Source organism: Salvia hispanica, chromosome 1 (assembly GCF_023119035.1).
Source record: "Salvia hispanica cultivar TCC Black 2014 chromosome 1, UniMelb_Shisp_WGS_1.0, whole genome shotgun sequence".
Lineage (NCBI taxonomy): Eukaryota > Viridiplantae > Streptophyta > Magnoliopsida > Lamiales > Lamiaceae > Salvia > Salvia hispanica.
In genome coordinates this window covers 12,054,027-12,077,360 of record NC_062965.1, presented here as the reverse complement: position 1 = coordinate 12,077,360, position 23,334 = coordinate 12,054,027, and the positions used below count along the sequence as shown (strand labels likewise).

The 23,334-nt window shown below is 34.0% G+C and overlaps 3 protein-coding genes across 3 annotated transcripts; all 3 read left to right on the top strand.

Moving 5' to 3' along the window:
* Positions 1–4,411: 4,411 nt before the first annotated feature.
* LOC125221481 (phospholipase D delta-like) lies at positions 4,412–12,464 on the top strand. Its single transcript, XM_048123605.1, has 10 exons — positions 4,412–5,489; positions 6,570–6,686; positions 7,145–7,339; positions 9,143–9,451; positions 9,536–9,604; positions 9,774–9,921; positions 10,260–10,408; positions 10,985–11,137; positions 11,494–11,694; positions 11,930–12,464. Exons 1-10 carry the CDS (start codon positions 4,548–4,550, stop codon positions 12,224–12,226), a joined length of 2,580 nt encoding a protein of 859 aa, XP_047979562.1. The 5' UTR covers positions 4,412–4,547; the 3' UTR covers positions 12,227–12,464.
* Positions 12,465–15,430: 2,966 nt separating this feature from the next.
* On the top strand, positions 15,431–16,204 carry LOC125203659 (bZIP transcription factor 27-like). The gene is made up of 3 exons (XM_048102060.1): positions 15,431–15,629; positions 15,729–15,806; positions 16,004–16,204. The coding sequence occupies exons 1-3, from the start codon at positions 15,447–15,449 to the stop codon at positions 16,070–16,072; spliced, it is 330 nt and encodes a 109-aa protein (XP_047958017.1). The 5' UTR covers positions 15,431–15,446; the 3' UTR covers positions 16,073–16,204.
* Positions 16,205–18,320: 2,116 nt separating this feature from the next.
* On the top strand, positions 18,321–23,277 carry LOC125201324 (protein FREE1). The gene is made up of 10 exons (XM_048099386.1): positions 18,321–19,122; positions 19,596–19,682; positions 19,781–19,912; positions 20,485–20,616; positions 20,723–20,788; positions 21,300–21,410; positions 22,095–22,184; positions 22,685–22,712; positions 22,794–22,864; positions 22,951–23,277. The coding sequence occupies exons 1-10, from the start codon at positions 18,451–18,453 to the stop codon at positions 23,026–23,028; spliced, it is 1,467 nt and encodes a 488-aa protein (XP_047955343.1). The 5' UTR covers positions 18,321–18,450; the 3' UTR covers positions 23,029–23,277.
* Positions 23,278–23,334: the final 57 nt, after the last annotated feature.

The window sequence follows — 23,334 nt, the reverse complement described above, 5'->3', positions numbered from 1 at the left end:
CTCAAACTCTTTACATTTTAGTGTGTAGTTTAAGAGCACTATATTGCTTTATTCTCGGAGCTCCATCAATTTTTTCGGTGCCTAGCGGAAGCATTTTTCTCCTGATCTCTCAAACTCTTTACATTTTAGTGTGTAGTTTAAGAGCACTATATTGCTTTATTCTCGGAGCTCCATCAATTTTTTCGGTGCCTAGCGGGTTTGAAGTGTTTCTACATGCTAGGAGAAAGTCGTTTTTATTTTTGGAGATAATACGTCAAATCGAGAGCACTAGCACAACATAATTTACCTTGCGGAAAGAGAGCTTTTCTCGACTCTACTTATAGTTTGTTTTTTTATTATTATTTCCATTGTAATTTTTATTCCACTTATTGTTGTTTTTTCGTTAATTGTAATAGTTAGAGTATCGCCGGTAGATGGTTAAAGAATTTTTAATATTTCTAACAATTCTTAAAGAGAATTGGGACATCCCTAAAACATGCTCATTTTTACGAAATTTATTAGTACTATTTTTTATTAGAATTGAGAAAGCGAAAAAAGTTTTAAATTTTAACTTTTTGATAATTTGGCAAAGTAAAAGTGGAAAAGTCTTTGGAGAATTTGTCTAAAACCGTGTGTGACATTAATTTAATTCACTTGCAAAAAATGTTTAATTGTGAATATGTGTTACTATTGGAAAAATAAATTGTTTTCCACTCAAGAGTCCAACAATAAAGTAGTTTATTTAAATGGAATATTAATTGTGCAATTATCATAATTTTACTACAAACGTCAAACAATATACTAGAATGATTCCATAATTTAAATAGAATATTAATTGTGCAATTATCATAATTTTACTACAAACGTCAAACAATATACTAGAATGATTCCATAATTTAAATGTAAACCCACCACAATTTTATTCTTCTTTTTGGATACAACAAATATTTTGTGGTTCAACTAAAAATATTTCATGTACCCAAACATGCAAAGTATAGTTTTATATTTAATACTTAAAAGGATGGCCATTTTGAATAAAAATTTATAATTTAATTAAAATTGTGATTTATTAATGAATTTGAATCTTTAGCGGTAGTTTCTTAAACCCTTTACTACAATTGATTGTATACTAATTAGAGAAAATAAGTTTTCATTATTATGGTGCAATTGTACACAAATCGATAGCAGCAATACAAAATTAATTGATTCAAATCCTTTTTTATTACTAGCAGATTATAACGTGAAAGGTCAAACAATTTGTAACTCATTTGTTATTAATTAAATTTATAACAAATAATATTGGATTAAATTCACTAACTATACAAAAAGCTACCCGTTTTCTATAAATTTGACTTGTATAAGGATGATTTACTGAAATGGAAATAAGAAATTTGATTCGACTTTGTTCTATAAAATAATTGAGTTCTACCAAGCAAAGAAGTTTGAATAATTGATGGAAATTCATTCTTGCTAGGGGCAACTTCAACAATACTTCAACTCTTTGTTAAGATTGAATTAGCTCCAACCATTATGCAAAAGGTATCCTATTTCATTTTTTTGCTATTTTTGTACAATATCTATGTTTATTATGTTGAACTATAGCACTGATCTCAAATGAGTAGTATGTTTTTTTCTCTAATGTTGCAAATTTCATTTACACTATTGCTTCTTTGTTTGTTGAATAGAGAAAGGGAGAGAAGTAACTAATTGAGCTGGCCGACGAGTAAAGTTTGGGTATGAAGATGTTTGTTGTCCAGAAAAAAAAAGCCACGTAAACATTTGACGAAGAAGATGAGAATGGAAGCTTTTTTTGCTAGGATATATCGGCTAATTATATGAATAGATTCCATCAAATGTTATCAAATGTTCACATTGCACAAATGAGTTAGAATTATAAACGTGTATAGTTGTATAATTAGTGGCTGATTATATGAATAGATTCCATCATGGAAATATATGTAATGGCAGAGGCATCTTTTAAGGCTATATTATAGGGATATTTTATTTTTTAAAAATAACAATTTATATATGCAATATTGGAAGCAATTTTTAGGTCTAGATATTAGGGACATGTATTATTTGATCATAATCGATGCTAAATTGCTAATCAACCAACAATTCTCCATCATTAATTTTAATAGAGATTTCGTACACTTTTTGAATGGTCCATATTAATCTTGATCAATATAACGACGAGAGGATTGCATGTAGTTTTGTAATTAGAGATTTCAGAATAGAGATTTATACTCTGAGTTTCCTTAATTACATTTAATGTTAAATATAAAACAAATTAGTTTTAACTATTAAGAAATTCAAATTTATTTTAGTTTTTTTATTTTTTAAACAATACACTATTATTCATGTTTGACAATTTCTATTATTTATAAATTAGTTGTGATTCACTTAAAAATTAGTAAAGATGATTATTTAATTTAATTATTTGTTTGGTTTAATATTATTAATAACAAATATACTAATGTTAAATTATGTACTCCTATAATCCAAAAATAATAAAACATCTAATAGTAAGTTATTTGAGCCTTCATATATGTATTTCATTCCTTCTATTACATTCCTAGCACCCGTGAAACATAATTATTCGATTAGATAGAAAACAAGTCTACCTTCAATAAAACACTATTTCTGGCTCCAATAAATAATACCATTGGGTGAATAGATGCTTGGATGAATGCAAGCAAGATTCTTTTATTTGTTTACCGTTCACATAGCCATATTGTAAAACACTTTTTTGATATGAGCATATAAACAGATTTGCAGCCAAGATTTAGGGTAGAAAAACCTAAGGATTATCAAGTAGGCCGACCCAGTGTAAGATATCGAATACAGATCTAAAACCCCCAAAATAGAATAAGTAATCAATAAAGTAAAATTGAACTGGGACGGAGGGAGAATTTTATTGATCTTTGGCTCATTTGTTGGTCATGGTAAATATATTTTAAAGTTAAGGGTTTAGGATTTAGGTTTCAAGGTTTGAGTTTTTAGTGTATAGGGTCACTATAATGCAATGAAATGAAGTTCGACTAGGAAGTGTCTCACCAGTGCAATCTTAAATTATAGCTTTTGATAAACAATATCTTAAATCTCATTAGGATAAGTGGTAATTATACATTCTTTAGGATTTTTTGTTTTGGTGACGTTAGAACTATTGTTCAATTATATTATGATTTTTGTTTTAAATCTTTAATGCCATTGGAATCTATCTTAAGCAATAATGTATGGAAGATCTTAAATTTTGTGACAATAATAAAAAATAGACATTTTGCATATGAAAATAAATATTGTTTCAGACAAAAATAAAATAAAATGACACAACCAGAATTTAGAATCAGTAAATTAAATAATTAAATTTTAAAAAATAGGTTTATTAAGAATAAGTAATATTTATACACTAATAAAATTTACTACTTTTATCAAATGTATTGTTGTATACGTTTATAATATATTTACAGTTTTAGACTTATATAATAATATTGTTTTCTATTTCAAATAAATATTTCATATTTTTGAAGAAAATAAATGGACCGTGCATAGCACAGGTGTGATACTAGCTATATATAAAATATCACATTAATAGCAATACACCAATTCCTTTAAAAAAAAAAAAAAGGCAATACAAAGAAACATATTATACATCAGTCAATAATTAATGACTAATTAGGAAATTAGAAAAAACTGTGGCTGATACTAAGTTTATGTATTACTATTATTATAAATCCAATTCTATTTTGTATTCCATCGCATGTCTATATTTGAAACATAAAACTTACACCTACATCAATATATAAACACTAGTTTATCAAGAATACACAATAAAAACACTTAATTTTTAGCCTAATTTTGGACTTGTTATGCTATTTTTCATTCGATGTATAAATAGTTATTTGTGGCTTCATTCTAGCTTTTCGATTTTGATGCTATATCTAGAATTGTGTTCATTGTTTTGAAAAGATCCCAAGATTCCAATCGAATTTCTTGCATGAATCATCTTCGTCATTTCTTTCTCTTTTCTAAATGTCAATATATAAAAATAACAATAGAAAATTTATGATTTGTTGTCTATTTTGAAGTAGTATGTGTTTATACTAGGATATAAAATCAAAACATTGAGACCACGACGTGATATTTAATCCAAAGAGGAAACGTGGGGCCACGGCCACGATTCACGTGCTCGCATCAACCCATTGCACGTCATTCCCCCCAATGCCAATTAAACAGATCTCTCTAATTTTATTATGTCTCTGATTTTTTCTATATTCTAGTAAAATTACAATCGACATACTACATAGTTTGATTTTTGTTGTTTATTTATTTTAATAATACTAGTATTTGACAGTTGTATCCGTTACAAGGCAATATTTTGCCAAATCTTTTCTAATTTAAAATATAAGCCTGAGTTGTCACTTTTTCAACAAAATTCAATAATTTGTCCCTTTCTTCTTCTCTTCTCACACACAGCTCTCTTCTCCTCTACTCCACTGCTGCATTTGCCGGCGACGAAACCCTAAATCAATCGCAGCCCAACGCCGCGGAGAAATCCTAATTCAATCATGGCGGCGGACGACCCGGCGGTTATCTACCTGCACGGAGATCTGGAGCTCCACGTCCTCGAGGCGCGCTCGCTCCCCAACATGGACCTCTTCTCCGAGCGCCTCCGCCGCTGCTTCGCCCCCTGCGGAACCGCCTCCGACGGCGAAGTCTACGCCAGCGGCGGCAGCAAGGCCAGCAGCCGCCACGACCGGAAGCTGCACCACCACCGGAAGATCATCACCAGCGACCCCTACGTCACCGTCTCCGTTCCCCAGGCCACACTCGCCCGCACGCGCGTCATCTCCAACTCGCAGAACCCTAAGTGGAACGAGCGCTTCCACATCCCCTTAGCCCACCCCTTCGCCAATCTCGAGATCCGAGTCAAGGACAACGACGTCTTCGGCGCCGACACCATGGGGAAGATCCTCATCCCCGCGGCGGAGATCGCCACCGGCGACGAGCTCTGCCAATGGTACCCCCTCATTGGCGCGTCGGGGAAACCGCCCAAACCCGACTCCGCGCTGCATCTTAAAATGAAATTCACTCCGTGTGATAAAAATCCGCTGTACAAGCACGGCGTCGCCGGCGATCCCAGCCATGGAGGGGTTAGGCACACTTATTTCCCTCTCCGGAAAGGGAGCGCCGTCACTCTGTATCAGGACGCTCATGTGTTTCCAGACAAAATGCCCAAAATCGAGCTAGACGAGGGCTCAATTCGGCAGCACGCCACTTGTTGGGAGGATATATGCTATGCCGTCGCCGAGGCGCACCATTTGATATACATTACAGGATGGTCTGTTTTCCATAAAGTTAGGCTGATTAGAGAGCCCACCAAACCCTTGCCACGAGGTGGCGATCTGATGCTTGGAGACCTGTTGAAGTATAAGTCTCAGGAAGGAGTTCGAGTTCTGCTGCTGGTTTGGGATGATAAGACTTCGCATGATAAATTCCTCATCAACACGGTATGATTATGATATGTAGCATTTCTTCTTCTTAAACTTACTTAATATACTTTCTGTGGCCGTTAGAGATAGGTTTATGATTAGGTAGGATACCTTTTTTGAGCGTCTTTTATATTATGCTGCATATCATAAAATATGTCCACTGGAGTAAAGTAATTCAGTTATTTTATTCTTGTGATAAAGTCAGCTTAAAATTAATCTCTTTGGGATGATTTTACTCTCTACTTTTAACTATTTCTGTCGGCATGTTTGCTGTGAACATCAGAACCAAGTGTATGCTGCTTTGTTTATATTTTTAATAGACTAACTTTTATCGTATATCCTTCTAAGCTCATATGTTTAGAATGTGTTGAGTCAACAACCAAGATGTGATTTTTTTTGGAGCGGAAGCTACTATCGAACTGTTAATATTTATCAAATATAACTACTACAACTACAATTATTTTAATGTAGCAGCCAACCAAGAACAGTTAAACATAGAATCCATATACTTATAATTACTAAATGCATATTATCTATAGTTATTTTTAATTTTTCTGTTAACTTCATCAGCCTTGGTAACCTTACATGGGGGTTGGAAGACTGAAAATATCTATGCATTACCATATTACCATCAGATATGTGCACTTTGAATGGGCGCTTAATGTTTAAGAGCCCTATTTGTACTATAGTTTTTTTCCTTATCATAGTGAATTTTACATATGTACTTCCATGCCTTTTCTTTAAGCACATATGATCCTGAACTGAAACATTAAGCATATTTGCTTCAGCATCACATGTATGCTACTGTACACGGCCTGTGCCTGTTTTGACTCCACTTTTTTAGGTTTCTGTTGTAAAAGTTGGCTCAAAGAGTTGATCTTTAATACAGTCTTAAAGAAACTGATGCTTTGAACAATAATTCACTTATATTCTAACTTTCCGATATATGGCATGCTACTCAGATATATATCTGTATGTGTTGATTCTTTTAATTGTGAGTTTCCTTATCTCTCTTCTGTCTGAATTGTTCTATAGTGGTAATCAACAGGTAAGCTTCACTTGCTAAGATGACTAATAGTTTGGTGTCTTTGGATGCAGACAGGTGTGATGGCAACTCATGATGAAGAGACAAAGAAGTTTTTTAAGCATTCATCTGTAATTTGTGTTCTGTCACCACGTTATGGGAGCAGTAAACTTAGCTTTATTAAACAGCAGGTAGTTTTACATGGCTGCTGTTTCTATCTGGGAGTGTCTTTATTAGTCTTTCTTGTGTTTTAAGTTCATATAAATAGGTTAAGTATGATGCAATCAGACCTTGTCCTACTATTTTGAAATACAACCCTAGGGACCATTTTCTTAGCATGTTTATATCTTTTCGGTAGATAAAAGAAACTATCAGATCGGGAAAGAGGCATGGCCACCACTTTAAAGTTTAAACATGACAAGGGTGCTGAGGAAGCCTTATTTGACAGTAAATATATGTAGAAACAACAAATTATGGGAAATTGTGATTAAGATAATCTATTTTGCATTGTCCTCACTCCTCAGAGACCGTGGCATGATTTGTTCTTAATTTCCTGCTAATTTTCTGAATCCCGTCTCCAGAAGCTTAGTAGCCTCATTTTCCCACAAGCTTCATTTTCTGCTGAATAACTTTTGTAATCTTGCTCCAGGTAGTTGGAAACGTGTTTACACACCATCAGAAATGTGTTCTTGTTGATACTCAAGCACCTGGAAATAATCGAAAAGTTACTGCCTTTATAGGAGGTCTTGATCTGTGTGATGGTCGGTATGATACACCTGACCATCGACTATTCCGTGATCTTGACACTTGTTTTAAGGATGATTTTCATCAGCCTACGTTTCCGGTGAGTAGTTTATGCTTTAGTTGCTTTAATTTTTGATTGACATGAATGTCTGTTTCTTAAGTATTGTAGTTTAAACTATGTGCCATGATTGTGGAGCCGTGGTGGTGTGCACAAACATTGTATATTTATATATACTCCCTCCGTCCCAACTAAGTTGAGTCGTATTCCTTTTTGGGATGCCCTCATTTCCTTTTTTTAAAAAAAAACAGAACATCCAATCACTCTTACTTTATTCAATCATCTACTTTACTCTCTCTTTATCTTTCCTACTTTATACCTCTCTCCTACTTTTCAACACGATATCTTAATCTCCATGCCCAAAAGTTGCGACTCAACTTAGTTAGGACGGAGGGAGTATTACTTTTGCCTTCTTTATGAGTTCGTATGAGCTCAACTTTCCCAATCAATCCTAAATGGTCTACTATTTGAACTGTAATAGAGTGAAGTGTTTATCTAGATGAAAATAAAACCAAACTATGTGTAGAAAGGAATGAACCGAAAGAGAAGAAAAGGAACTTGAACAAGAACCTTCCCCAAGCATGAACACTGGTCAGGATAACATCAAATTCTAACCCAGCTAACTCAAGTAAAGCATAGAAATAGTCCTACTCGGGCCCAAGGTAAGGTCCAATAATCTAAAAGCCCGACAGACTTGATAATAAAATTAACTCAAACTTATAAAATAGGACTAATATGTAGCATCTAGAAAGGAATGAACCGAAAGAGAAGAAAAGTAACTTGCAGTCTTGCACAAGAACCTTCCCCAAGCATCAACACTGGTCAGGATGTAATCGAATTCTAACCCAGATAGCTCAAGTAAAGCATGGAAAGAGTCCTTCTCTGGCCCATGCTAAGGTCCAACAATCTAAAAGCCCAACAGACTTGATAATAAAATTGACTTGAACTTATAAATTAGAACTAATATCTAGCATCAGAAATGTGCAGTGAGTCTAGTTGGCCTTTGCTAGTTTTCTTGTTGATTCGATATCGTCTCTTCTGTTTTCAGGATAATTAGTTTGACCTTCAGGATGTTGGTTTTGAGAAAAGTAGAATAAAACCTCATTCATGTGTTTGGTTTGTAATAGGACAAAGTTGAAGTAAAATGTTATACTGATTTACCTCATCTTATCACTGAAGCATACTACAAATAATTAAATGAGAAACTTTTCATGATCATCACTACTTACTGGGTTCATGAACCAATGATGATAGTGTGATTCTACTCAGTTAAATCTTGAAAATTGTCAACCTTCCGTTAATCCCTGGAATTTTGGTTACTGTGAAAGCATTAGTCATGTTTACTAGAGTCTTTATATAGTTTATACAAGGTATAAGAACAATAGTACTATTACTTATGGCTGGAGGGACCATAAAGGCATAAACGAGTTAACGAGGTCGTTGGTTCTCGCTGCCACCGCACAAGTTAAGGGACCTCCAGACTTTCCTTTGTATACCTACTTTAATCCCCTCTCTTCAGGTTGTAGCTTAGGCTTGATAAAAATCAATTGTTAGTTGAGCAAATATCAAATGCTGGGGAACATGAGAGAGGATACTATTCTGTAGTCTGTATAGTAAGAAATGAAACTCAAAAGCATGAAATAAAGCTCAAGGAAATAATATAATCTTAATAGCTACTGACTGTGAGGCGTTATGCCATCTGGAAATTTTTTTAGATTTCTTATACAGCAGTCCTTTTGATTCATTTTTTGATATCATGATATGCTGTCTTATGGTCTGCAACACTAGGTTGGTGAGTGTTTAAGTAACTTTTCTTTCATCCTTTTTATCATTTTACATACTTAGGCAGGAATGCAAGCTCCAAGGCAGCCATGGCATGATTTGCACTGCAAAATTGATGGACCTGCTGCATATGATGTTCTTATAAATTTCGCCCAACGTTGGCGCAAATCAACCAAGTGGAGAGAATTTAGTATACTGAAGAAAAAGATGTCCAATTGGGATGATGATGCCATGATAAAAATTGAGCGAATATCATGGATATTAAGCCCTGCCCTTACCGTAACTAAGGATGGAACTTACAGGTATTCTCAGGAGGATGATCCCAAGCTATATGTGTCTAGAGAAGAACACCCTGAAAATTGGCATGTTCAGGTTGGAATCCCCTGGATTGGAAGATTGCAATTTATTGTTTGATAATTTTGGGATGATTGTATTTAGTATTATTTTCTTCTTTAGATATTCAGGTCCATTGATTCAGGGTCACTCAAAGGCTTTCCCAAATTCTATGATGAAGCTGAGGAACAGGTTAAAACACCCTCATACTTTTTTCCTGTGGCATCTTTTCTATATAAACTGCCATGAGTCTGGGATATGTGCATTATTTACAGAAATATTTCCTTTTCACCCATCATTCATAATGGTTTCTCTTTCCTTTTCCTTTTTGTAAAAAATAATAAACTTTGTTTGATTGCAGAACCTTATTTGCTCCAAGAATATGGTGATCGACAAAAGCATTCAAACAGCATATATTCAGGCAATAAGATCTGCTCAGCATTTTATCTATATTGAAAATCAATATTTTCTTGGTTCTTCATATGCTTGGCCTTCATACAAAGATGCAGGTAAAGATCGATGTCTGCATTTTCCTTAGATTAATTTTCTCTCTAAGTTTCTACGTACTTTTTGGTTGAATTTGCATTTAATAGACATTTATATGTAATGTGGAACTTTATTTTGCGAGGGTTTCGTGTAGTTTCAGTAGTTCTGCTTCCAGGATAATTTCTCCTGTTTTTCATTCATGTATGAATAGTCTTGAGGCCACTTTAGTTTGTGGGATCTTGTGTTGGTTTGGGAAAAAAATGCATATTATTTTCATACATGCTATCATAATACATAAGCTTCTGTCTACTTATTCAATAGTATGATGAATAATATTTTCATTCTTGTGACCAAATGGCAGGGGCTGATCATCTAATCCCTATGGAGTTGGCTTTGAAAATTGCTAGTAAAATAAGAGCTAACGAGAGATTCGCCGTGTACATTATTATACCAATGTGGCCCGAGGGAAATCCCAAGGACAATGTTGTGCAAGAAATTTTGTTCTGGCAGGTAATTTGCAGTTTATTTATTGTTGACGAATTGTACCTTTATGCATATACTGGTTTCACAAGTATCTTTATTGATATCATGCTCTGTGGATCATTGATTCAATATGCATTAATTTGTTTATTATGGCAAGCATTGATGCTATATTTTGCAGTGTAATAGAGTCTATATTTTTCTGCCTCTTTGCTTTTCGTTCATATAGGAGAAAAGGGAAGGCTTCTAGAAGCACTCGGTGATGCTAGGTTGAGAAGTTACTGTGACTGTTTGATGATTTGTTGGAGATATTGGTAATAAGTGAGGGTTCGAAATGAAAATATCTGCGCATAGATTCATATACGATAGTCAATAAATAGAACTGCAAGATTAGGTTGAGAAGTTACGGATTACTCTTGTAATCCGTAAACTGCAAGATTCATATACGATAGTCAATAAATAGAACTGCATGTCAGTTTCACTAGTAGTATTATTTCTTTCTAGGCTCTTAAGTCGTATCTTGGGTACAAACTTATGATGTTATCAAGTGAAGTCAAATTCTCAGATACTGAGATTATACTCTTTAAATGCCTGTGTATACAACAGGGACAAACAATGCAGATGATGTATCAAGTTATTGCAAAAGAGATCAAATCAATGAAACTCGATGCACATCCACTAGACTATTTGAATTTCTACTGCATTGGAAACCGGGAACAGGTTACAGGTCCTGGTGCTGCCTCAGCGGATGCTGCTAAGGTTAGAACGAGATCCATCCTTTCTTGTGTTTAGAATAATGAGATGCATGAATCGACATTATTGTGATATAAGAAACGATCACCCAAATAGAGAGGAATATGTAAGCAAATTATTGTTAAGGTTATTGATTCCATTGATAGTACCCTTGTTAAGGTTCACTGAAAGAGAATAGTAACCCACTACTTAGTTTTTCACTGGTTTGAAAATATGAGAAGATTTCTTTACATATTCGCTGATTGATAGAGTTAAAAAAGTTTCAACACATAATATATAGATTTGCATATGCATATTTCTTTCCCCTTAGATTGTGCATTTATATGTGATTCTCCTCCCTCTTAATTTGCGATTTCATACAGATTTCGGAGGCACAAAAGTTTCAGCGGTTCATGATTTATGTGCATGCCAAAGGAATGGTGGTGGATGACGAGTATGTAATAATAGGATCTGCCAATATAAATCAGAGATCAATGGCTGGCTCAAAAGACACAGAGATAGCAATGGGTGGATATCAACCTCATCATACTTGGGCAAAGAAGCAAAATCATCCACATGGCCAGGTTTGTTTTCCTTCGAGAGGTTTTTGCTGCTTTTAGCATCTATATATGGTTTTCAGATTAAGACACTTTCTTATTATTATCTGATCATCAGCATGCTTTTACAATAATTATCATCGTAAAACTATATTTTGCAACTTGATATCATGCAGATATGGTGGTGTGTTAGCCTTGTAGGAGTAGTATTTTTTGATGATTTATATGCACCATGACTTCTAACTCTCACTCAAATATGCAGGTTTATGGATATAGAATGTCGCTATGGGCAGAGCATCTTGGTATGGTCGAAAAAGTTTACAACACGCCAGAGGATTTGGATTGTGTGAGGAGAGTGAACGAGGTTGCTGATGATAATTGGCAGAGATACACCTGCGACGAATTTAAAGAGCTGCAAGGTCATATTCTCAAGTATCCGGTGGCAGTTGATGCAGATGGCAACGTAAATCCGATGAAAGGACATGAGAACTTCCCTGACGTCGGGGGCAGGGTTCTGGGAGCCCATTCTCCCACCATTCCCGATATCTTGACAACGTGATGCCAACCGTGTGTGTGTACGGACCTTGAATCAACTGGTGTTTGTGTTTATGTAGAAATTGATTGTTTGCATTTATTTGTATTGAATCAGGGAGTATATAAGTATTGGATTTGGGTTTGTAAATTTATTGTATTCATGTGTGAATATGTTTGTATATGGAGAGATCGGGCTGCAGATTGTGATTGTAAAATGTGTGGTTTATGAGCAAATGAAATGAGATTCAGGGACTTGGGAGTAATCTTAGCTCTTCATTATCTGCAACTCTTTCTATGCAATTAATCTCGTATTCTAATTAATTACTATCATATTCTTATGTTGTGTCGACATCAAGTAACAGAGTACTGTATTCTTTATTCTTTAGTGTATATAATTTCATGGTTTTATGTTCTTAATGGACATAGACGTGACGTCTATACATACATTTCCAAAATGACATAATTATGTTTCTTCTACTATAAGGGGGGGGGAGTAATCAATTGTTATATCTGTCATTTAATTATTAACTACAACTAATTTAAGGCCATAGGATTTTAGAAAACGTGTGGTCTACAATTTATCACGTATAATTTTCGTTTTTATTAATTAAATTGAAAAAGATAAAAAAAAAAACTCCAAATTAGGGTTTTGGATGAAAATGTCAACATAGTGTTCCGAAAATGTCAACACAATGCTTTGTGAATATTGCTTATATTGACATTCTACATGTATTATATTAACATATTGTATATAGTTTGTTGACATTTCTACACTTGTATGCGAAAAGATTAAAAAATTTCAAATTTTTTTTCAAATTTTGACGTTGGAACATATGCATGTATGATATCGTTAGAATCCTTATAAAATTATTTTAATTTGATATATGTTATATGAATTTAAAGTTTTGGGATTTCTTTTAAAAGTTAGTTATAACTAAACATGTAGTTAATTGACATTAATACCCCTATTGATATTTTTTGAAATTAATCCTATGGCCTTATTGACGTTGTTCGTTGATTGTATTGACATTTAGGGATTAATGATCTAAGCTTTTAATTTGAATATTTAATAATTATTATTTAATTATAGTTAGCAATTAAGTTATGAGTTAGCAATATAACACTCCCCGTAAAATAAGAATGTTGTATTTGCCATTTTCTAGTAAAACGAAACCAATAAGGATATGTTACTACTATTATTTTCATATTTATATGTTACTGTACTACATTATATTTTACACGACAAGCTCGAATTTTTATTGCGTCAAAACAAACAAAATGCAAGATGGTAAATGAAGCTTATCACGTATAAACCCCAAACGCGATATTTATAAATGCCCTACAAAATACAGTATTTACTTTCAAGCATTATTGCCCTGCAAACAGGAAAATTCAAGTTATAAATGCAACATTTATACAAAATATTTCTGTATGTTGGAGTATAATTCTGAGGTTTTTATCTTTCCCTTATAAAACTACCAAGCATGATGCATCATCGATACTGACCGAACTATAAAACGGAACATAAAGCGGAGATTTTTTGAAGAATAAGTCGTGAACATTTTTTCAAAAATAATCAAAATCATGAAACAAAGATAATTGACTCTAAAATAAAATAAATTACGCAAAATGATGGGAGTGGGTAAGTTTTTGGGTGAGGGGAAATAAAAAGGTGTCGTATATATATTAATACATCACGCCGACATGACAATGCATAAGTATTATCGGTACTATGAGACAAATTTAAATGAAAAAATATACTCCATTTAAATAAAAATCGATAATTTTTTATACCCTCTTCCCCGTCGACAAGAAATAATTTCATTTGTAGAGACGTCATAAATTTTAATAGGAAATTGGTAAAGTAAAGAAAATGTGAGAAAGTTAAGTAAAGTAAAAGAGATTTTAGGAGAAAAAGTAGGTAAAATATGAGAGAAATGAAAAAAAATGGATAAAGTATATGAGATAATAACTTTTCATTTTTATAAATGAGATTATTTTTTATGGACATTTCGTGGACGGATGAAGTAAAAAATAAGTTGTATCAATCCTTGCATATAGATTTTGAATAAGAATAAAAAATTATTTTTTAAAATAATCATTACTTCCTCTATCTCACAAAAGTATGCATTTTTTATTTTTATGATAAAAATGAAGTGTTGACTCTTATTGTGGAACCGACCAAAATGAGAAAGAGTGACAATTATTGTGAGACGGATGAAGTGATACTTTAATTTCTTTTTCTTTCTAGTATCTGTTTCTTGCTTTACCAATAGAAATGTGGAACACTACGAGCTTTAATGCAAAATTAGTAAAGTAAAAGAGAAGAAAAAGAAAAAATGTAAAATAAGAGAGAAGAAGGGAAAAAGTAGTGTAATTAATGTTAGTGTATGATACTGTGTATTTATTTACTAAAATGGAAAGGGTCTATTTTTAGGAAATAAACAAAAAAGTAAATTTTTAATTTTAAAAAATGGATGGAGTATTTAAAAAAGATCACATATAATTTTGGCCTATGGTTAATCAATATCCGACAATATAAGATCAAATAGTAGAATCAATAGCATCGGTTTGCCATAAAAACAATAATAGTACTACTAATAAGTAGGAGTAATAAGTAATGAACATTTACATGCATTGATTTTTTTCTCTTTTTTTTTTTTTTCTCAAAAAGGATCAATGTTGGTTTACAATCATGGTGACTGACTCATTGGTTAGAAGAGAAATATCTTATTAACTGATTTGCACTTCATCATAATTCACATCACATCACATGGATAGAAGAAGCAATGAGGGTACATAATTTAAAGAGAATGATCAAGGAAGAACATTACCAACTAAACTTATCAAATACTTTTTCTGTTAGTAGTGGAATCATTTTGCTATTTTGTTACGTTCCATAATAGTGGAGTTATTTACTTTTTTAGAAAAATTAAGCATATTTCTTCTCACTTACTTTATTCTCTTTTACTTTATCCTCTTTTTATTTTTTCATTATTTTCATTTTTACTTTATTTTTTTTATTTAACATAATTTTTTTAAATTGTGTGTCGAAAAAAGTATATGAATCAAACATTTGATTATTTATTTCAAAAGCTGTGCAAGTGCAAGTACTCATATTTTATTATGAGTGTAAAAACATGTGCAAACTTCCATTTTCCAAAAAAAGTGTAAAATATTAATACTACAACATGGGCATTGAACCAAATATCAATCGAAACGTGGCGAGTGAAATTGTGCTGGAAATGTGGACATCTTCTTCTGACCCCAAAACCATGGAACAAGTCTGGAAAGACATAACCCTCACCACCACCGCCGCCGCCGGCAAGAAGAGGTTCCAGGATTTCGACCCCACTTCCGCCGACCGCCACCATAAACGCATGATCAAGAACCGAGAGTCTGCTGCTCGCTCCAGAGCTAGAAAGCAGGAAAGTGGAAACCCTCACTCTCTCTCTCTCTTCAATTTTAATTAAAAAAATTTAATCTTTGTGAAATTTAAAAGTAATCTTTCAAGAAATCATGTGCAGGCTTACACTAATGAGTTAGAGCTGGAAGTAGCTCATTTGCTTCAAGAGAATGCCATGCTCAGAAAGCAGCAACTCCAGGTGTGAAATTCTATTATGAAAGCAAATCAACAGCAAAAGTTCAATTTTCTTCTCAAAATGGAAATACTTACTGGCTACTGCCTCCTTTGGCACTTACATGTTACATTTTGTATGCCATTTTTACACTTTCAAGTTTCAACTGTCCTTCTATTGAGGGAAAGGCTAATGATTTAATTTATCCATTTGTTTCTTGTCAGTTTCATAGAGAAGAAGCAGCTGACCACAAAGGGAAGCCTCTCCATAGAGCTTCCACTGCTCCATTTTGATTAAATTTAAATCACTTCAATGTATTTTTATGTCTAGATGTTAGAATGGATTTTCTTTGGAGGGCCCTTTTCCTCTTTTGTTGACTTCATTGGAAACCATTTACCCAGATATGAATATATATTACTTTTTCACTGCTACCTGCAACTGTTGCTGCCTCTTTTTTGCTGGAAGGAGAGAGAATATTACAGTTTACTAGGTAAATATTGACAAGGAGAGTGGTTAATCCACTTGTCTTCATCATTTTTAACGTTTTATTAATTTGATTAGGCCATTAATTGTAATCTTTACCCTTTTCATATCAGTAAATTCCACATTTTTTTATTTCTTCCAGATTTCTTTCACTAAAATAATTCCTCATTTTCACTCCAACTTATTTATTTTATTAAAATTAAATTAATTATATGAACAGATTATAGTGAAAATAAGGAAGTATTCTAGTAAAGAAGTCTGGAATAAAGAAAATAAATTATATAGTACTGCATGATTGATATGATACTGTCAGAGTGAAACACTATAAAAGAAAATAAATGCAGGTACCACTACACTAACAAGTAAATCAGGTAAATAGAGAAAGGAGGAAACAAAGAAACAAAAGTCAACATTAGTTGTAACACTTCTATCTCCTTTATTAAACTAAAAACAGATTGTAAATTGGCACTCAATTATGGTAATGGTTAATAGTAATATAAAATTTGTATCCATAAAGATTAATATGTAGTCTTAAAAAAGTGCTGCAATTAAATTTCAAATACCATCCAGATGACAAGTTAATTTATTTTTTATAGCTAGACAAAATTAATTAAAAATAATTAAAGTTGACATGTCACGTGGCATTGTACTGCACATCTCCACACAAGTTTGATCATTTATAATAAAAGAAGCAATGATCTATTTGATATGTTGATACATAGTACGTGCTCTACGATAGTAATATGTGACACATGTTTTACAATAATACGTGCTCTACAACGATAATATGTGACACATGCTTTATAATAATACATATGTGAATATGCGTTGTCTTGCGATAGGCAATATAAGAGATGTGTATTGTTCGATACGGATGACGTCTTATATGTGTATGTGTACCAGTGTCTATCACTGAGCATAGTTTGATAGTTAAATATGTTATCTATTGATATATTAAAGATTTTATATGCTTCAAAATTATTCAAATCGTTACAATGATAGTCTCAAAATATATATTGTGTTAATTGATGAAATTAAGTATGAATAAAGTTTATACTAGGAGTATGTTATATTTGTAGCATATGACAATATCATTTTGATTAACAACTTGCATATTATCATTGAAATTTAAAAATATTAATATGATTATTCTTATTGTATCATTTGACAATAATTATTTAGAGGAATGATACGAATTGGTATAATGATTGATATCAGATTGTGAGATGAAATAATTAGATATTCTACGACATTCCAGATTCTAATTGATTGTTTTGTGTTCGTGATATTGATTGAAGTTTTATGAATTGGATTATGGAATGCAATTACACTACGAACTTTTTCAAGCTTACCCTCTAATTTCCATTTCTCTCTTTTGCAGAGTAAATTAGCAAAGTATCCCATGTGTCAAGTCACTACCTCTTTTACTAATTAATAAAGTCAAAATGTTAATCGTAGCATGCTTAAGTGATTGAATGGAGTATTGTAAATTGTAATGTGGTGGAACAAGAGACGGAGCGATAAGCAATAGCCGATGGGTTGGAGCTGAATGTGTTAAGGGCGATAGAAGAAATGTTATATACTGAATAAATTCTTCCTGTTGCTTCTACATCTTTGCAAGCTAAAGAAATAGGAGTAATTTCTAAGTGTCTTTTTTTTATTCATGCAACAAATCAATCAGGGTTCAGGGTTGGTAAGTTGAAGAACACATTTTGTGGATGATTAGAAGATCTCAAAACAAAATAGAAGTCATCAAGGCATTTTGAGGATGGTGGCAAGTGGCAATCAATGTTAATTAAAAATTTAAAGATTTTAACTGATTATTTTATTAAAGTTTAATCAAATAAATTGGTATTTTATATTAATATTATTTAATATCTAGTGAAGAACTTTTAAATTATTGGATTGCTTATTAACGTGGTCAAATTAAAATTAAGGGCTGCGATAAAATGGTCTAATTTGAGAATACCTAAACCTTAGGGGTGTTATTGTAATTTACATTTCTTCATAGCCGGGAAATGGAATAAAGCTCAACGAGAACCTTCTACTCCAATTCCCACCAGAGTTTTCTTCATTCGCTTTTCTCAATTCGTTGAATTTGCTCAATCCATTTCCCCCAATTTTTACACTAGCATTTGTTAGGGTTTCACCAAATCACATCGCCTCCCAAAAATAAGAAAAGATCAAGATGCAGCCCCAATCCGGCACCACCTCTTCACCTCGTTACAACCAATACTATTCGCCCACCGATCTTCCGCCCTTCAATCCCGATCCCGCCGCCGCGTATGCCTCCGCGCCTCCTGTCATGACCTCGCCGCCCGATTACTCTTACCCCTCCAATTATACTCCTAATCCTCCGCAATATTCCTTCCCTCACCTCCATGACGCCTCGCAAAATCATCAATTGTATAATCAGAATCAGCCTCCTGTGAATTATGATTACCACCAACAAAACCATTATCCGTACGATCCATCGCCGTATTCGTATGGCTCTTCTGATGTTCCGTATCATGCGAATTCGTATGAGGGCAACATGAATTATGGCGGGGATCAGAGGAGTTATGATGATGGAGTTTACAAGTATAATGGGGGGCCGGTGGAGGCTCCTTATGGTGGGAAAGGAGGACGATCATCGGACACCGCCGGAGGCGAGGGTGCGGTCTTGTTTGATGATTATGGGAGGCCGATTACTGTTCCTGGAGGTAAAGTACAGAATGAGTTTGGGAGTTCTTCGCCGAGGATTGTGAAGGCGGTGCCGAAGATGGAGGATTCCGAGGATGTTAAGAGTGGCGTTCAGAAGTTCCGCGTGAAGCTACTGTCGGAAGGTTATGGTCAGACTGATATGGATGTTCTTTGTCAGGTTGGTAAATAGTTTATTGCTGATTTTAGTTTTTGCTTGTTAAACACAATCAGATCACGCATTTCATGTATTTTCATGATTATTATATCTGGAAAGAAATGCGATTTTTAAATTTCTAGTTCATTTCATGCTGCATAATTTTGAAGTGGTAGCAGCAGCTATCTATCAATGTAGTTGAATACTCCCTCTGACTATTAAAAATATCTATGAACTTTTGAAGCGGCACGAGTTTTAATGCATAATTGGTAATGTACGAGAGAGAGAAAGAATAAGTTATTAAGTATTGTTAGTTCATAATTTTAAGGGACGGACTAAAAATGAAATACGTAGTTCATATTTCTACGGGACGGAGTGAGTCCTATTTACTAGCACCAAATATCTTTACAAAACAGAGATTATTTATTCTACGGCATGCACGTCCCTTGTTTGTTGTGATTTTCTATGGTTAACTCCTTGCATTTGAGTTATTTTAGGTTGGGCTTGATGGAATACGATTCTTGGATCCAGCAACCAGTCGGATGCTGAAAATATACCCACTTGACATGGTTACTAGATGTGATGTACGTTCTCACTGCTGCATATGAGAGTCAAGTGCATTTTTTAATTGTGCTAGTATTATTTTTATCTGGAAACTTCATTAGCATAATCTTTTATCCAGGTGTTGGATTCACATATCTTTGCATTTTGGGCCAAATCCAGTGTTGAGCCTGAACCAAGACGGATTAGGCTCAAGTCAAATAGCTATACCACAAATAATATCCTGGATATAGTGACAGCAGCAAGCATACAGGTTAGGAGATGTTCCATATCTTATAATTTCTGCTGTTGATGCACATGCTAGTTGCTACAAATTCTTCAATCCTTTTTTTCTTGGCTTGCTAGTAACAGTGATGAACTAATTATGTTGTACTCCTAGCTCTGTGATGGATTATGTTGTGACTACACCTTTTAACTCACTTTGTCACCTTCCTTATGTAAAATAATATATGTCTTCATTCGGATGTTGATGTTGAGACTTCTGGAGTAAACTATTCTGGTGCTGTCCATTTAGTTACATACTGGCTTTCTAACCTTCCTAACAACTCAAAAACGGGAAACTCCATGGTATGTAGCAAGCGGTAGTACTAATGATCTCCAGGGGCTCTTCATTTCATTTTTAGCATTAGCATATGTCAACTTAGCAACTCAGATAATTCCACTATGTTGACCATGCATAAAGCAGTAGAGTGTGTGTGTAATATTTATGGATCAACCCTTGTCATAATATGTTGGTGTTTACCTGTATGATTATTAACTCATATGAGATTCATTTTTCTTAACTCTTAAGTTGATGCTAAAATTCAATTTTCATTTCATATGCAGTCCAAGGAGATAGGTTCAAGCAGTACTCCATCAGATGTAGTTAAGGATACTGACCAATCATCAGAAAAGAAGAAAGGATTTATTGATTGGAGGAACTTGATAAAGCCAATGAACGAGGAGAAGGATCACTGGGTTCGATTAATGTTTCTTAGATATTTTTTCATCCTTCTAAAAAGTACTATAAGGATAAAATTGTCCTGTGTGCTTGTTGACTTATGGTTCTATATCTGACGTATAGGTCCCAGATGAAGCAGTAGTCAAGTGCACAGCTTGCGCAGCAGATTTTAATGCTTTTAATCGGAAGGTATGTTTTTAGTTGACTGGTTGCATGTGTCTATTTGTCACTGCCATTATGAGAAGCATGCAGGATAACTGATTAATTTTTGCAGTTTTTGGTTTCCATAGTTATAACCAAAAAAATGATAACGAGATTGTGGAAGAGGAAGAGCAATGCTGAATTTTTATTAGTCATAAAAAACGTTCAATAGGAGACATCAAATATAGTTCATGTTAGGCTGCAGACTGGTTCTGGCAAATTAATAAATATCCATCAACATTTGGCCTCCTTTCAATTTCAGAGCAAGTCGCAAAATGATTACAAATTTTTATTTTCAATTGAGAGGCACAAATTTTATTCCAATCTTATTGTTGATATACTACTATAATTCCAAGGAATCTGCATCTCACCCTAATATAAATATTTCTGACATTTCTTTCCTGTTACTGTCTGCTAGTCCTATTGTTATCAGAATTCATGCAATTAGTACCTTTTTCTCATCCTTGTTATTTGGTGTTATGTCAATTAATCTCATCAGCATCACTGCCGAAACTGTGGGGATATTTTCTGTGACAAGTGCACACAAGGGAGAATTGCACTCACTGCAGATGAGAATGCTCAACCAGTTCGAGTTTGTGATCGATGCATGGTATGTAGTATGTACCATTTTTACCAAGGTTCTTTTATTTCCTGGGGAGAAATTAAACTGTTTCTGGGGGAATAGAATATAGGCATACCTTCATTTGAGCCAATGAGTTTCCATTGCTTTACCTTTCAGCAGTAATCTGGTATGTCTCTTCATTAATAGGGATGATTCTTAGTTGGTAGATCCTGGGCAACCTAGTATGTATGTAACATAAAACAAGTATCTGATGAATATACATGACAGAATATTTTGGTGCATTATTGATGATATGGTTGACTATAACTGATAGAGGTTCTTTTTAGCTTTATCCTTGTCAGAATATTTTCACTGTATCCCAATGTGTTCTCTGCAATGCTGGATAGTGGATGTTTCTCTAGATTTTAGCCTCTTTTGAATCAACTTAGTCCGTTGTGGCCCTAACTGGAAAAATATATGATTGGAAACCTGTCATGGCTGTGTTGTCTGCATATGGCTGATTTAGGTTATCTGTTAATACCTAGCAAGTTCCTGTTTGTACATTCTAGTTTACCCTCTCTCTGCCTTTCTCTGATCAATTGGAATTTTGTTATATCCTGCTTTCTGGCTGAAGCAAATCTAAGTTCCTAACTATATTATATCTGCTGACAGAGAGTTGCATGATATGGATATCTTCTCATGTAGTTGTCATACTCTCCTTTTTGTTTGCAGGCAGAGGTGACTCAAAGACTCAGCAATAAGGTAGCACCTGGTAGAGCTGCTGGGCTGCAGAGCCATGAAGACCTTGCTAGAAAACTTCAGGTACTGCAAATATATAAATTGAGCCAGAATTTACTTACAATAATTAAGACATGATGAAAACGAAGATATGCAGACCCATGATTGGCTAAACCCAATCACATATTTTGTAAGTTCAGTACCTGTTGTTTCGATGAAATAGTTAGGTTCTTTTTTTGAACTTGCTGCTAGTTTACCATTTCAGACATCCACTTGCTATTGATGTTACAGTCTAAATTTACTGCAGTGGATCAGTATTATGCAGACCCATGATTGGCTAAACCCAATCACAAATTTTGTAAATTTAGTGCCTGTTGTTTCATTGAAATAGTTAGGATCTTTTCTGAACTTGCTGCTGTTTTACCATCTCAGACATCCACTTGCTATTAATGTGCGGTCTATTTACTGCAGTGGATAAGTATTAGATCATTAATCTGGATTTTTTCATTGCATTTGTAAGTATCGTTCACAGGATATGATATTTAAGATTTCTGATTTGCCATCTGGTTAATGTTCTGTTACAGGAGGAGATGGAGAAGAACCGCAAAACAGGTAATTATGCAAACTGAAATGTTTGCTTATTCACAGTCTTATTATAATGAGTCTGTTTTATAAGCAAAATTATATTTGTAGGAGCAAAATCTGAAGCCTCTAGCAGGAGAATGAGAGAAGTTGAATGCCCAACGTGCACAGTCCACTTACAGGTTCTCGTCTCGTTCAAATAATAACCTTTTTCGGAGTTATTCATCACGAAAAAATTGATTGAAACTCTTGGGAATTTCGAATGCAGGTTCAGGTTCCAGCATCTGGTTCTGAAACCATAGAATGCAGTGTTTGCCAGCACCCGTTCCTTGTCAGCGCCCATTGATATGAAACATTAGACGACGCTGCTGCTGCTGAAGAAGCCTACTACTATACTAATCATAGATGAGATAATATTTTGTTTGTGAACATGTGTACAGAAGAATGGCTTGAATTATGCAATCAGTGAAACATTGTTGTAAATGATAATATTTCCTAGCTCCTGATTTGTAAAAAGCACGAGGTGCTCTGCTTTATTGTTTGGGATGAATTATTGCCATTGAATCTTTGGAAAGCATATCATTTACAACTGAAATATCTTCCTGAGGGTGAAGTTCCATAATGCGTTACAAACGACCTCCATATGTCCTCT